General features: G+C 45.8%; 1 protein-coding gene across 7 annotated transcripts in view; it reads right to left on the bottom strand.

The window, feature by feature from the left end:
* Arhgef3 (Rho guanine nucleotide exchange factor 3) overlaps positions 1-15562 on the bottom strand; it is a 289379-nt gene that overhangs the window by 158337 nt on the left and 115480 nt on the right. Inside the window, exon 1 of one of the 7 annotated variants that reach the window (XM_029468791.2) lies at positions 9632-9729. The exons of the other annotated variants lie outside the window; for them this stretch is intronic. Coding sequence (XP_029324651.1) covers positions 9632-9682 — 51 coding nt within the window. The 5' untranslated portion in view covers positions 9683-9729. Of the gene's footprint in view, positions 1-9631; positions 9730-15562 lie in introns of those variants that run through there. 7 annotated transcript variants of the gene reach the window in all.

Here is a 15562-nt window from a genome sequence, read left to right as displayed (position 1 = left end):
CCTGGAACTCACTTTGTAGACCAGGCTGGCCTCGAACTCAGAAATTCGCCTGCCTCTGCCTCCCAAGTGCTGGGATTAAAGGCGTGCGCCACCACGCCCGGCTTTTACTTCTTTTTTTAAAAGATTTTTTTTTAATGTATACGAGTACACTGTAACTGTACAGGTGGTTGTGAGGCATCATGTAGTTGCTAGGAATTGAACTCGGGACCTCTGCTCACTCTGGCCCCGCTCACTCCCACTCAAAGATTTATTTATTATTATTATATGTAAGTACATTGTAGCTGTCTTTAAACACACCAGAAGAGGGCATCAGATCTCATTATGGATGGTTGTGAGCCAGCCACCATGTGGTTGCTGGGATTTAAACTCAGGACCTTTGGAAGAGCAGTCAGTGCTCTTCTTATCCGCTGAGCCATCTCACCAGCTCTGTTTTTACTTCTTTTAGCCTGGCTATTAGAAAATGTAGAATCATGCATGTAGTCTATGTTGTTTCTGTGCCACAGTGCACAGCACACCCAGGGACATGTGGTTCAGGAGCATGTCTGCCCTTTCTTTCATAGGAATTACTGCAATCCATATAGCCATATAGCTGCAAAGTGAAGTAAGACAGACCCCTAAGAGACCCTGTCCCCATAAGACAGGCTGAGCTGAGAAAGGAAAAGAGAAAGGGCCACAGGATTCTGCCGGCCAAGAATTGAGCCAGTAACAAGCCCTCCCCACTTGGGTGGCCACAGGAAGCAGAAGCCTTGCTGATTCCGGGCAGGAACTGATTTCCTGGTGCTTCGGAGAACAATCCACCAGAAAACAAAGTGAAGGGCCTTCAAAAGGAACCCAAGAAGGCTTCAAATGCGGATCTCCAGGGCTCTGCAGGGCAGTCCATCCCTGCTCCATCCCATCTCCACCCTCACCCCGGATTTAAACTGGCTTCCACACAGGTCCCAGCTCAGCCAGCTCTGTGTACAGCTCCAGGTGAGGACAGAGAAAGCAGAAACCAGAGAAGAAAACAGGCTCTGCCGGCACGTTCTCACAACATGGGGGCTATGCAGTTGAGAGATGGTCCATGTTCCTGCATCTGTGCCTTTGACTTGGGAAAGGGAAGGACAAAAACCATCGTTTTTTGGAGCAGGACCCATGAAGCTGAGTGTCCAGGTCAGGCACTATATTCTAAGAAGATAGTAAGATCTTCATGGGCTGGCGAAACGGCTCAGCAAGTTAACCCTTGTGGCCAAGCCTTGGAAGCCTGAATTTAATCTCCAGGATCTATATGGTGGAAGGAGAGAACTAACTCCCAAACGCTGTCCTCTGATGTCCCTATATGCACCACGGTGTATATAAAAGTGCAAGTGCACGCATATTTATTACACACACACATATGTTATAATCACATGTGTTTGTAAAAAAGTTTTTAAAGATGCAATTCCATTTAAGGATAAATCTTTTTTTTTTTTGGCTTTTTTTTTTTTTTTTTTTTTTTTTTTTTTTTTGGTGTTTTGAGACAGGGTTTCTCTGTGTAGCCCTGGCTGTCCTGGAATTCACTCTGTCGACCAGGCTGGCCTCGAACTCAGAAATCCGCCTGCCTCTGCCTCCTGAGTGCTGGAATTAAAGGCGTGTGCCACCACGCCCAGCAGGATAAATCATTTTTATGCTTAGGAAAAGCATTTGTTGTTGTTGTTGTTATCTGTGTGTCTTTGGGCAAGGGAACTAACCTACCTGTTGTGTAACCAATCAAATAAGATTTGTTGAGAGGAGTTCCTGCCTCTTTCGATGGGTGAGTACCTTGTGTACATAGAAACGAGGTCTCACCAACCCTCCCCATCCTCATTGCCTGCCTCATTTGGAAACTACCCCCCACCCCACCCCGGCAGTTGACATAAGTTAGACTCTGAACTTGACCTCAGCACTAACTCCTAAATACCTTCCCTTCCTCCAGACAGATTTCTTCAGAGACAGAAGAAAAGAGAGCGGATGGGTGAATCCCTGGAGTGGAGGGAGCTCTTCCCTCAGGGTGGAAATGCTCATAATTGTGTGCAATGTTCCGTGGAGAACACCCAAGGGTATTCGAGGCCTCACGGGGGACAGAGGACTGGCGATTTAGAGAGACTATGACAGGCCAAGTACCCTGCTAAATCCTCACTACACTTGGGTACTTGAAGAGTTACCACCCAGACCAGCCTACAATACACACCTGGGAGTTCTGCACCCAAGATGTACAGGAGCAAACCCTGCCTCTCTCCCACGTTCCCCTGTACTCCTGACACTGAGACAAATCACAATCTCCTTCTCCCAACCTGTGTCCCTGACATCAGACCTTGGCCAATCGATTCTTTCTTGCATAAGGACTTTAGAAGCATGCTGCAGGCCATTCTGCATGGATCACTGTATCTGCCCAGTGGGGACATGGAGGAACAAGTGGAGTACACCCTGAGAAATAATCCTCACTAGCCAAGTCTCAACTAGTCCCCAGAGACTTCGATCTGTCACTGAGACATGTCAGACTTTGGTTAGATACTCTCATCATCTGTATCATTTATCCTCAGCCCAATATAGCAGAAAGTTCTACATAGAGATCAGAACATGTAGGCTCAGCAACAATATCTGCGATCCCTCAACTGGGGCCTGTGGCTTGCTCTGGCCAGTGGAGTGTGGGTGGAAGGGACAATTCCAGGCTTACACATTGGGAGGGCCAATTTTAATTGTCAACTTGATACAATCTAGAGTCACCTGGGAAGGGAGCCTCATTGAAGGTCTATCTAAATCAGGTTGACCTGTGGTATGTCTACTGGGAGACTGTCTGGATTACAGTAACAGGTAAGAAGATATAGCCCAGGGGCTGGTGAGATGGCTCAGTGGGTAAGAGCACCCGACTGCTCTTCCGAAGGTCCAGAGTTCAAATCCCAGCAACCACATGGTGGCTCACAACCATCCGTAATGAGATCTGATGCCCTCTTCTGGAGTGTCTGAAGACAGCTACAGTGTACTTACATATAATAAATAAATAAATAAATAAATAAATAAATAAATAAAAGAAGATATAGCCCACTGTAGGCAGCACCATCCTCTGGGCTTGGGTCCAGGACAGTTTTTAAAAGGAGAAAGTAAGGTGAATGCAAGCCTGTATGCATTTTCTCTGCAGTTTTGACTATGGATGTGACTAACTGTTTCAAGTCTCTGCCACCTCAATTTTCCTGCAATCATGTACCATTGCCTGAGCTGTGAGCAAGAATGAACCCTCTCCCCCATGTTGCTTTCATTAGCGTATTTTGTTACAACAACTGGAAAAGGAGGCGAGGATAGACCTTAAAAGATGTAATACCTCTCTGCTTGCTCCTCTGGACAAGAGGAGAATCCATTTGTGACCTCTCATGGAGCAGACTCCTAGCCAGCCTGCTTGTGAGGTGAATAAAGATTGTGTCTATCTGCCTCAGATTTTGGGGATGTTACTCAGCATAAACTGAACAAGAGTGACCCTGACCTCTCTCACGTCTCACGAAGGTGGGGTTTTATGAACTGGGTCATTTTGTGGCTTTCTTGTTGCTTCCTCTCCAAGCTGGTAATGGTCCATTCAAAGAAGCCAGCAGGGGCCACAAAGATGAACATTTGGTCATCTGAACACCTAATACAAGCAATAGCCAAGCTGCTTCTCCAGGAGTCCGGGGGTGGGGCTGATGGCTCAGAACTGGGGTGATTGTTCATTCCCATGAAGTAAGCAGAGTCAATAACCACAGCCGATATCAGGGGACAGGTTGGAGCCTGTGAAAGGACAGGAAGGAGGCCGACAGGACCAGTAGTGAAGAGGTAGGGAGATGGGCCAAGCAGCTTGCTGAGATGACCACACTAGGCATGAAGAGAAGCCAGAACAGGGCTGAAGTTAATCAGAAAGCAGGTGGGCAGAGCCAGAGGTGGCAGCCAGAGTGGTCCTGAGCTCTTGCCCACAGCAGATAGCAACCTGGACCTCAGGAGCTGGGAGGCCACTGAAGCATATGACACGATCCCAGAGTGTTATAGAACCACCACAGAGCACATGGGGTGTGCCCATCTCTGTTTATCATGATGTTTCTTGGCAAAGAAATGGCTGAGCTGTGATTCAGGACTACTAAGTCATATGACAAAGGTAAGGTTTAAGAACAAAGTAAAACACAAAACTAAAAGGCAAAACAACAACAACAACAATATAAAAAAAATAGTATGTGAAAAATTACTGTCCTGGGCATGTTCAGATGTGGAAAACGAGGGTGGCCTTGGAGGGGCACGAATTCAGTTCAAGTTTCTCTTCCCTCCAGATCAGCCATGGGTCAGGTGAACATGCTCTGTGTTTGAAGGGCTTCTCTGATTTTACTAACTTTATATAATCCATAAGATAGGTCTGATCCTTGTGCCCATTCAGCAGGTGAAGGAATTGAGGTACAGAGAGAAGAAACTTGTGTTTGAAGTCAAGATGCCCACTCTAGGATCCAGATTCTTTTTTCACTCTTTTTTTTTTTTTTTTTTTTTTTTTTTGGTTTTTCGAGACAGGGTTTCTCTGTGTAGCCCTGGCTGTCCTGGCACTCACTTTGTAGACCAGGCTGGCCTCGAACTCAGAAATCCACCTGCCTCTGCCTCCTGAGTGCTGGGATTAAAGGCGTGCGCCACCACGCCCGGCCTCTTTTTTCACTCTTAAAACTATACTTTGTAAAATTTTGTGTGTATTAGATGTGTTGCCTACATATATTGCCATGCACCACATGCATGGCAATACTTGTGGAGTCTAGAAAAGGGTGTCAGAGCCTCTGGAACTAGAGTTATAGAGGGTTGTGAGTCACCATGTGGGTGTGAGAGCCAGTCTTCTGGAAGAGCAGCCAGTGCTATTAACAGTTGAGCCATCTCTGCAGCTCGAAGGAACCACAACCTTAACAGCTGTGATTCTACTGCCTTTAAAGGAGAGGTGGGGGCCAGGAAAGTTGGCAGTACCCAGTGTTAACCGCAGTCTGAAACCTGATGACTTCCAAACTCCAGACTCCTGCCCCGTGCTCTGTCCCGCTAGACCAGAAGGAATGAGGGAACACAAGAACCAATGACAGGGGGACAAGTAGGGACCTTTAGGAGCTGAGAGAGAAGCCATTGAGCCTGGCAGGAAAGAGATGGGAAAATGAGCTAGACAGCATGCTGAGGCAGGCCCACTGGGGAAACAGAGAGGCCAGAGCATGGGTAATGTTATTTAGAGACCAGGATGGACAGAGCAAGGATCAGCGCCAGAACCGGCTTCCTGAGCTCTTCCTGAGAGAGCCGCCCACCCAGCCAGCACCGGGAACCTGTTTCCCTAAGTGACATCCATACGGTCTATATTTAGGTCCTAGAGCCACCCATTGTTTCTGTCCCAGCAGACAGTGGTGGTCACCACCCTGAGTGTGTCGAGTGTGTCCCTAGTGAGTCACACGGTTGAGTGCTCTATCGGGAACCAGCTTTGAATGTCCTTCTCCTCCTGTGGCCCCCATGGCCAGTCCTGGGAAGGCTAGGAGAGGGGTTTTAAATAAAGCGCTGCACGGAATAAGCTGCCTCACCCCCTCCACAAAAATAAGCCAAGATGGTGGCTGCCACCAAGTCCATGTATACCGCCGAGCCTTGTCTTTGGCAGGGTTGCTTCTCTGCCTCGGTGCTGAGACCCAGTGTAAAATCTGCCACTTCTCTGGTAGTCACTCATACATCCTAGTTAGTACTACATGGGACCTGGTAAAGTTGGCTGAGTGCTGGCTGGTCCAGCTCGGTACGTCATGAGCTATTTCAGTTGTTTCTCAGGACAACCAAAGAAGGTGGACACTATTATTTCCATCTCATATCACAGAAATTAGATTCAGAAAGGCATCATAACACACAGCTAGTAAGGCAAAGCTGGTACCCAAACCCACACCAGCCTGGTTCCAAAGCCCGCGCCCGAACCCCACTGGCCCCTGGCTCTCCACAGATACAGAACTACTTGGATCAGATCTTAGTTACAGTGACAACTTAAACCTTTCTCCTTTTCTCCCTCCCATCGATGACCAAAACTTCCCCAGAGCCTTTTCTGGAAACTGTCAGAGATAAAAAAAATCAAAATTATCAAAATTTATTCCATGGTATTTCCTTTTTTCTTTTCTTTTCTTTTTCTTTTCTTTTTTTTTTTTTTTTTTTTTGAGACAGGGTTTCTCTGTGTAGCTCTAGCTGTCCTGGAACTCACTTTGTAGACCAGACTGGCCTCGAACTCAGAAATCTTCCTGCTTCTGTCTCCCAAGTGCTGGGATTAAAGGCGTGCGCCACCACTGTCCAGCCCCATAGATTTCCAAAAGAAATCACCTAGCCTATTACATTTAGATTCAAGTAGATATCCTAAAAACATCTTGTTTGTTTGTTTGTTTGTTTGTTTTTCAAGTTGCCCTGTCTGTCCTGGAACTTTGCTTTGTAAGTCTTGACTCAGAGATCTATCTGCCCCTGCCTCCTGAGTGCAGAGATTAAAGGCATGCACCACCACTGCCTGACTTTAAAAACACTTAACTGAGACAGACATAAAAACTAGTTTTTTTTAGCTGGGTAGTGGTGGCGCTTGCCTTTAATCCCAGCACTTGGGAGGCAGAGGTAGATGGATTTCTGAGTTCGAGGCCAGCCTGGTCCACAGAGTGAGTTCCAGGACAGCCAGGGCTACACAAGAGAAACCCTGTCTCAAAAAACCAAAAAAATAAAAAAAATTAAAAAGTTTAAAAAAACAAACAAACTAGTTTTTACTTTGATACAACATATCTATCTGCATGCCTGAGATTCACATCAGAGCTGAAATGAGTTTGGAAACAGATGACATTTGATAGGTGAGTAAACAGAGCCGCAGAGAAAGTGACTTGTCATGAATGCTCTTCCTCAGGTCATTGAACCCTACCAAACACCAAAATGGACAAGTTGACAAAGCACCGAAGAGAAAGTCCTTCAGACACTGTATATGGCAGGAGACTAAGCAGGGCCCCAACATTAGCTACCACCTGCTGCCTAGTGGCTAAAGATGTCATTTCTGCATCCACTCTGCCTTCATATGAAACTTGATTTTTCTTGTCAGCACGCAGACTTTAGGAAACTTTTCTAAGCCTCAGTGTTACCATCTGCAAAATGGTAAAACAGTAGCTAATCCTTCCAGGGCTATAGCAGCTTCATAAGCTAGTAACATACGTGCTATTATTTGTCCTACATTAATATCATTGTGTTAATGTCATTTATATGTAACACCTTTAAATGTCAATTCCCGCACCTCAAAGGCTCAAAAATTATTCTTCTTTAAGCAAACAAGTAGCTGGTGTAGTGAGCTGGAGGAGAGTGAAATTACCCAAGTCACATGACAGGATTAAAAATACATGTTTATATAATATCAGTAGAATTAAAAGGAAACCACAATGTGGGAGAAAATATCAACACATCATATATATAATAAGGGATAAATATCCAAATACAGAAAGAATTCCTAAATTCAACAACAAAGATCAAACACCCTGATTCAAAAATAGGCACCAATCTTGAGCTGTTTCTCTGCAGATGCACAAATGGTCAACAATAAATATGAAAACACCATGTCACCAGCATTAGATGAACACAAAAAGAAACACATAACAAAAATAAAAACAGAAAATAGTAAGTGTTGTCAAGGATGTCGAGAGCCTGGGATCCTCGTGTGCTTCAGGCAAGATGGAGAAAATCACAGATGCCATGGGACTACGACATAATTACAATCCAGTGATCCTACTTTGGGGTACAGACCCTGAGAAAGTGAAAGGAGGGTTTCAAAGATCTATTTGTACATTCACATTTGTGATAGTACCATTCACAACGCTAAAGCCTATAAGTAACCCAGGGCTCAGTGAAGGATGAGCGGGTGCACAGAATGTCCGCATACACAAACAGAGCACTACTCAGCCTCCAGGGAGAAAATTCTGACACAGCTTAGATCATCGATCAACCCTGAGGATGTTGTCTGAAACAAGTCAGGAACAAGAAGAGAAACCCTGTTTGACTCAACTTGCCAAATCCTTAGAGCAGTCAAAATCACAGGAAGATGACTCAGGCAGTAAGGCTGTTTGAGATATGGGCCTGAGTTTGAATCCCCACCAACCCTCATAAATCCGGGTGTAGTCACAGAGATGGGAAAGCGGGGACTGGAGGATCTTTGGGGTTTGCTGGCCAATCACTGTACTCAAACTGGCCAACTCCAGGTCAGTGAGTGACCATGTCTCAAAAGAGATATGGTTGGTGGGGGTTTCTGAGATGGCTCAGAGGATAAAATGAAAGGCAAGCCTGATGACCTGACTTTGATCCCCAGAGTCAACAAAGAAATAGCATCAGCTCCATAGAGTTGTCGTTCCACCTCCACATGTGAGCTGTGCAAGTCTGCCTTCATGCATGCTGCTTACACACACACAGTAATAATGAATACAAACTTTGAAAAAGCAGTTAGTGATTAAGGAAGACACCTGATGTTGACCACACACACATACATACACACATGCAGAGACACATACATGCACACACACACAGTGACACACATGCACATACACAAAAACAGATATACATACATATACATACACATACATGCATACTCACAGAGACACACATGTACACAGACACACACATACATATATGCAAATGCACATGCAAACACAGACACACACAAACATACACACACACACTGTCCAGACAGAACACAGAATGCTAGCTGCTATTTACCAGGATTGCACTTATCGGTCATTCTGGTGAGACTGGAACAAGTGAGGGGTTTTCCTTTAAAGGAAGTTTTGGCTCCTGTAAAATGTCTACACATACCCCAAACAAATCATCAAACGGCACAGGAGAGGAAGTTTCGGGACTCTTAACCATCCTTCAACCAAGAAACAAATTGTTTCCTGAAGCTCACTCCCAAACAACCTGAGCTGCATTCCAGCATACTGAGGGAGAACCTGGAGTGTGCCGGGTCCGGCTTCATCTGTCCAGTGATGAGCACCATTGAAACACCAGAGTTACCTTAGGGAATCCTACAAGAGTAGCTCCAAACCTAATGAGCTTCCAAACTGAGTTTAGCCATTCTCCAATCCAGAGAGAAGATGACTATGGGAGCCCACCTAGAGATATAACTACCAGAAGAGAGAGAGAGAGCATCTTTCTCTCCCCATCTTCCCATTAGTTGATGTGGGTCTCTTGTAAAAATCAAAACGTTAGCATCGTAGAACAGAGGGTGACCAGCCTTCCACTGGCTTTCCTCCAATCATAGCTGCTTGGGAGGTGATGGCAGTGATGCAATGCTACCTAGTGTGTGTGCACAGGCACATGTGCACACACACGCGCGCGCGCGCGCGCGCACACACACACACACACACACACACACACACACACACCAGGCTGCTGTCCTAATTACCACACACAACATCTTAATTCAAGTCTAAAGAGAGACAGGAAACCGGCTCCATCATCCAGGGTTTTTGTTGTTGTTTGTTTGTTTGTTTGTTGCTTTTTAATAGCAGCTCACTGCCTATCAACTTGGGTAATGTCAAGACCTCCACATCCTCCCACACCTCAGATTCTGACTCCCAGTGGAGGCTTGGGTGAGAGCTGAGAACACCCATCCCCTGCTCCAGAACAACAAGGAACTTACCTGTGCACGGAGAAAAAAACAGCACCACACCATGGGGCGCTCCGACCTCATCCACCCCAATTCCCTGGCTGCTAACTGCAGCAGAGCCTGGTGGACAGGAGGCTCAGAGCTGTGTGAGCATGGTTTCCCTGAGGGAACTCCTCCCCACCACTTAAGTTGCATGACAGGAAGTGACAGGGGCCATCCGTTACAAGTGTCAGAAGCTAAGCACTCCAGCCCAGGGCTCCCTCCGCCTGGTAGTTTCCTTGCCGGTTATAGCTGCTCTTTCGGAGCACTCTTGGCTTTGGCATTCAAAAGCAGACCCATCACCAGTCATTTAGAAGTAAGTTGTGCTTACTGGGTCCCTACCTAGAGACATGTGAGATGTCCCAGCAGCCCTTGGGCTGTTCTGCTTCCCATGTGGAACTCTATGTATTTAAACACTTGAGTGAAATAGAGAGATGAGGAAGTGTCACTAGGAGGGATACGAGAAGGCCAGCTTTGGGTACAAAGAAATCAAAGGTCTCCTTTGAACTTTAAGTCCTGCCTAAGACACAGAGCACATACAGAACCACAATTTAAGAGTAACCACACACCCATCCGCTGCTTTCTTTTTACTTGAGTGAATCTGGCATCTTCCCTCCAATGCCTTTTAAAAATAGCTACTGATGGAAACCTTCCTTTTGGTTTTTCTTCCTGCTCTTCTTATGGTTAACTCGGGGCTAGCATTTCTCATTTTATGAACTGGCGGTCTCAGTGGGATGCACACCCAGTTCCCTGCTTTTTACAAGATCTATACTCCCTTAGGTAATGTAGACAGTATCACTGTGACCTACAGCGTTCTGGAAGACCACAGTAAACCGTCTCAGTCACTCTCTATACAGGGCTATTGTCTCAAGACCAAGAGACCTAGCTCCTGTGAAGTTTTCAAGTTTTTTTTTTTTTAAGTCCCCAACAGGGCAGAATTTATTCATAAAGATCTTTGTAAATGTAACATTTAGCTTCAAAGATGCAAAACAAGCTTTACTGTCTCTCAAATGCACAGATTTCAACAAGTGCTCATGTTTCTCACCCTAGCATAAGGTCAGAGGACCAGCATAGAGAGAGCTGGACCATTTGGACAAGACACTCATCTAACTTCAGGGACTATGAGGAAGGCTAGCACCATCCATACTACCAGGAAAATATATATTCAACAGACAGACAGATAGACGGACACACACACACACATTAACTGAGCCCCCCAAAATAATTTTCACTTGGACAAAGTTTTTGAAGAGCTCTCAGAGACAGGAACACAGGCATCTAGGAAGGGTGTGCAGGACAAAAGAAGAAAAAGAAAACCTAGAAAAATCAGACCATAGCAGGGAAGTGTGGGACCCCAAAGTGCTTAACTTGGCTGTGCCCGGAGGCGACTCTGACAGGTTCTTCTTACTTCAGAGGATGAGTGGTTGCACTTGTTTGAAGAAAGAAGGAAGTGACATCACTCTAAAGCACTCCTGTCTGAAAGACAAGAATGAGTCACCTCGGGGCTGGCACCCAGGTCACACCAAATGGTGGTGTCGGAGGGTCCTTGGGGTCCTCCTTCCCTAAGCCTAACACCTCACCAGAAGGATTTTTGCTCAAAATCCACTCAGAAAGAACCCCACATTTGCACAGGCCCCTCAACAACCTTTTCAAGTGGCAGCCCAGCTAAAGAATGAATGCTAATCCTCTGAGAACCCCTGGAACATTCTTTAAGCCTGGGACAAAGCCACTTCCAAAAGCTCCAATCACCAAGGCCAGCCTTATGAGCTGACAGAGCACACTCTGGTTTGGTTCATTTCTGTGGAGGGATGAACCACTCACAGCAACTAACCTAGGCTGACTCAATCAAACTTCCAGCTACTGAGAGTGGAGAAGAGGAAGGGGACCAAAAGCAGCAGCTACAGCATTTCTAGGAACAGGTGAACCTGACTACGCCCTAAAGCAGGTAGCGGTCGAAAAGGAAGGAAGTAGGGAGAGAAGGAAGCCTAAAGATGCCCTGGCAGGGACAGGGGCACAGAAAGGCCAGTGCACAGCCATTTCCTCTGCAGCTGCTACCGCTCTGACAGGGGTAAGAACTCCAGGAACAAAAGAGTCTGTGAAGACAGAGGAAAATGGCGAGGAGAAGTCACTGCCCTGTGACATTCATTTTGAGCTGCAGCACATGAGTTCATAAAGAAACTAGAGTTTTTGCTCTGGGACTCTGAGGGGCTACAGGGATTCAGATATGTTTTTCAATTTTTACAAGTTATATATCATTGCAAGACAGCTAAGCAGAACAGAAGACAGAAGGTAAAAAAGCAAAATTCATCTTTCCAAGGGCTCTGCCATAACCCCCTTTGGCAGAGGTAGTGGGGTTAAAGACAGAGGGAGACTTGGACTCATCAACACTAGTGCCTTTGGGATAGGGGAGGGGTAGAATACCCGAAGACAAAGGCCAGTGGGATCCGCCTGCTGAAGAGGTTTCTTTTCACTCAGTTTCTGCTCTGGGGAACCCAAGAAGCTACCAGCTCAAGCTGATCAGATATTCTAGGTTACTTTTTTAAAGCCTAAAATTCCAGATCTTTTATTCAAGAGAGAGAAAGAGAGATCCCAAGGGCCATCTGTGTGGAACATTCGAAGGGCAACACTTCTGGAATTTTCCTGGTACTGAGACACCCCTGAGCTTCTGGGTGCAACAAGGTCTTTGCCTCCACCCCTTTCTTTTACTAAAAACAGGACAACGACATTGGTGAACTGCAAGAGCACAGGTCTTTTCCTTGACAACCAGGGAGTGCATCTTCCCACGCCATGACGCATTTTCAGCATCTTGCTGGAGAGTACTTCTGTACGGCTCCATCAGCCCACAGCATTGGGCGCTGTGCAAACATGAAAGATGGGCTTGGAATGTTCCTTTACTGTTGTCCATTCTCACCACCGCCAGTGCTGGACACTTAGCTCACGGTAACAGTGTCCTTGTGGAGGATGTTAATGCATTGTGAACCATGATTTTTACTGTGACATTACACTGTGACTGCCGATTGTTGATGTGTTAACATGAGCCCTGACCATGTATTTTTTTTTGTTTATATGATCCTCACAACTCTGTTAAGAAGGTCTTAATTTTATTATGATATTCTAAAGTTTTTAAAACAACAACAAAAAAAGAACCTAAAACTCAGAAAGGTAATGTGAGCTTTCCATTAGCACAGGGCCTAGGTGGTACAGATCAGTCAGGAAGAATCCTTTGAACACCTACAGCACACACATACACACACACACACACACACACACACACACTTCCTGACCCTTCACCCCTTACCATCCAAGAGCCATCTAGAGAACTGCTTCTTTAATATTCAGAAATCTGACTCATTGAACCAAAACCACTGGAAAAGACAAGGAATGTCAACAATAGAACCTTTCACTGCCTCCTGGGGAAAGACATCCTCCTTTCAAAGCCCCACTTTACAGTGGTTCAAGATAAATCCTAACAGATTAGTGAGAAATTTAGAAAATAAAACCAGGAAGCTGTGGAGGTCCAGGTTCCTGTGGTCTGCTATTTTCCTTCACCTTGAGGTGGTGATTCATTTGTTTCAACATGGGAAACTACCCATGAGGCACTTTCTGTGTAGACACTGGTGGCTGTGTTCCCACGCCTGTTCAATAACTAGACTTCTAGCTGAGACACTACCACCACACTTCTTGGTATCGTGGGGACAAAGGCTGCTTCTCTTGTATGGCTCATCTATGCAGCTGACAGCATCTCCTGATGAGAGGCTCCATCTAGGCAGTCTCCTCCAAGCAATAGATTTACTGGGGCGGTGAGAACTTCATTTGCATAAGATATTGGTCACGTTTCAGTAAAATTCTATCTTTACTAGAAATGAAAAATGGGCTGGTGAGATGGCTTAGTGGGTAAAACCACTTGTGGCCAAAACCTGATGACCCAAATTTGATCCCCAGAACCCATGTGAAAAATGTGTGTGGTGACACAGATCTTAAATCCTAGCACTCTTACTGAGAGACCGGAGGTAGAAACAGGAGAATTGCCCAGAAATTTGAGGGTCAACCAGCCTGGAGGACACAGAACACTAGAGACAATGAAAGAGGCTCTGCCTCACCCAAATGGAAGCTGAGAACAGATTTCTGAAAGTGTCCTCTGACTTTCTTTTTTTTTTTTTTTATTTTTTTTTTATTTTTTTAAGATTTATTTATTGATTATATGTAAGTACACTGTAGCTGTCTTCAGACACTCCAGAAGAGGGAGTCAGATCTCGTTACGGATGGTTGTGAGCCACCATGTGGTTGCTGGGATTTGAACTCCGGACGTTCGGAAGAGCAGTCGGGTGCTCTTACCCACTGAGCCATCTCACCAGCCCCCGTCCTCTGACTTTCACATACATATGCCTACACACACACACACAAAGATGATAATAAATAAACAAAAAAGGTAGCAAATACTATATGTGGTGACACATGTCTGTGACAGCAGCACTCTGGGGAGGAGGTATCTTACATTTAAGGACAGCATGGTCTCCTGAACGAGACTCTGATGTAGTGGAGGAGCAGGAGGAGGGGGAGGGGGAAGAAGGAAGAGAGGTGACAAGAAAAGAAACGTAGCAAATTATAGTGTTTCTTCCATTTGAAATTCATTGCATTCTGTAATCTCTTCCTTTGTGTCTGAGACATTAAAGACACCACAGAATCTAAAGCATCAGAAGACAGCCTTGGGATGGTCCTGTGCACCTGAAGTTACACAGAAGTTCCCACAATTCTGCCTGATGAGTCACAGAAGGGGATATAAAGTGATCAGTGCAGAAATGGGATGCCAGTAATAACCGAAATGTAAAACAATTACCATTGATTTAACCAACTCCTAACATCGCAAAGTAACAGGCCTTAGGTTTCTGAGATGGTTGCCAAATTCGGGTACAAGAAGAGGAAACCAAGTTTTTATGCCATGGTTGGAGGGAGGAACCGCAGGTGTCTGTGGTGGGGTCATCCTGGCAGAGGGGCATCACCACATCGAGCCAGTGAGAATTAAGGACGTCGGAGGATGTCGAGCCTGGGTGTTTACTTGTGGTCAGCTCCTTTCACTGAATGTCTCTCGATCTACTTTTTACCGCTGCAAACACAACTTGGGCAGCTATACCCCTTGATTTACTACGAGTTATGGGGGAGGGGAGGGCAGGCCTCTAGATGCCACCCCAAAACTGGATATAGGTGACTTAACTGTAGAGATTCAGACCAACCCCTGCTCAGTGCCCCAGCCCAACAAGATTACAAAATAAATGGAAAGCACATGGGAACAGACCTGGCTGCCCAAGGTCAAGCACAAATAAATAAGAAACTCTTCATCTACAGTTTCAACCCAAGAACTAAAAATAAATGGTGCTTTGACACGGGATCCTTACAAATTCCTAACCTGCCTAGTCTTCTGGGCTTATCTTGCCAATTTTGCTCTGAGCTATCGTTTGTATGCTGTACTTTTTCTCTCTCTAAACAAATCGGAACCTTTATAACCAAATTCCTCGCATTATTTGGCAATTGATACTGTTGTGGCTTGAGTCTGAAATATCCCCCAGAGGCTCATGGTTTGGGCACGGATCTATTTTGGGAGGTTGCGGGACCTAGACCAAGGAAGGAGATCACTAGGGGAGGGGTGGGGCTTCAGGGCTATCTCAGCCAATCCTTCCCCAAGTTTCTCTGCTTCCAGGTAACAGCCTCTATCACGTGCTCCCACTGCCACGGCCTGGGTGATTCTTCTGTACCGTCATTACCACGAGGGACTGGAACCCACTGAAACAGTAAACCCAAACCAAAATCTTCCCTGCCTTAAGTTGTCTTTGTCTGATGTGGTCGCAGCAACCTAGAACTAATACAGATGCCCAGCGAACTGCTCTACAGTCTAGCCGGTGCGGGAGCTTTTGCAAAGCGGCCCTTTTG

This window comes from Mus caroli, unplaced genomic scaffold (genome assembly GCF_978045245.1).
Source record: "Mus caroli unplaced genomic scaffold, Mus_caroli_1 scaffold_12, whole genome shotgun sequence".
NCBI classification, from domain to species: domain Eukaryota; kingdom Metazoa; phylum Chordata; class Mammalia; order Rodentia; family Muridae; genus Mus; species Mus caroli.
This window is presented reverse-complemented; position numbering and strand designations above follow the sequence as displayed.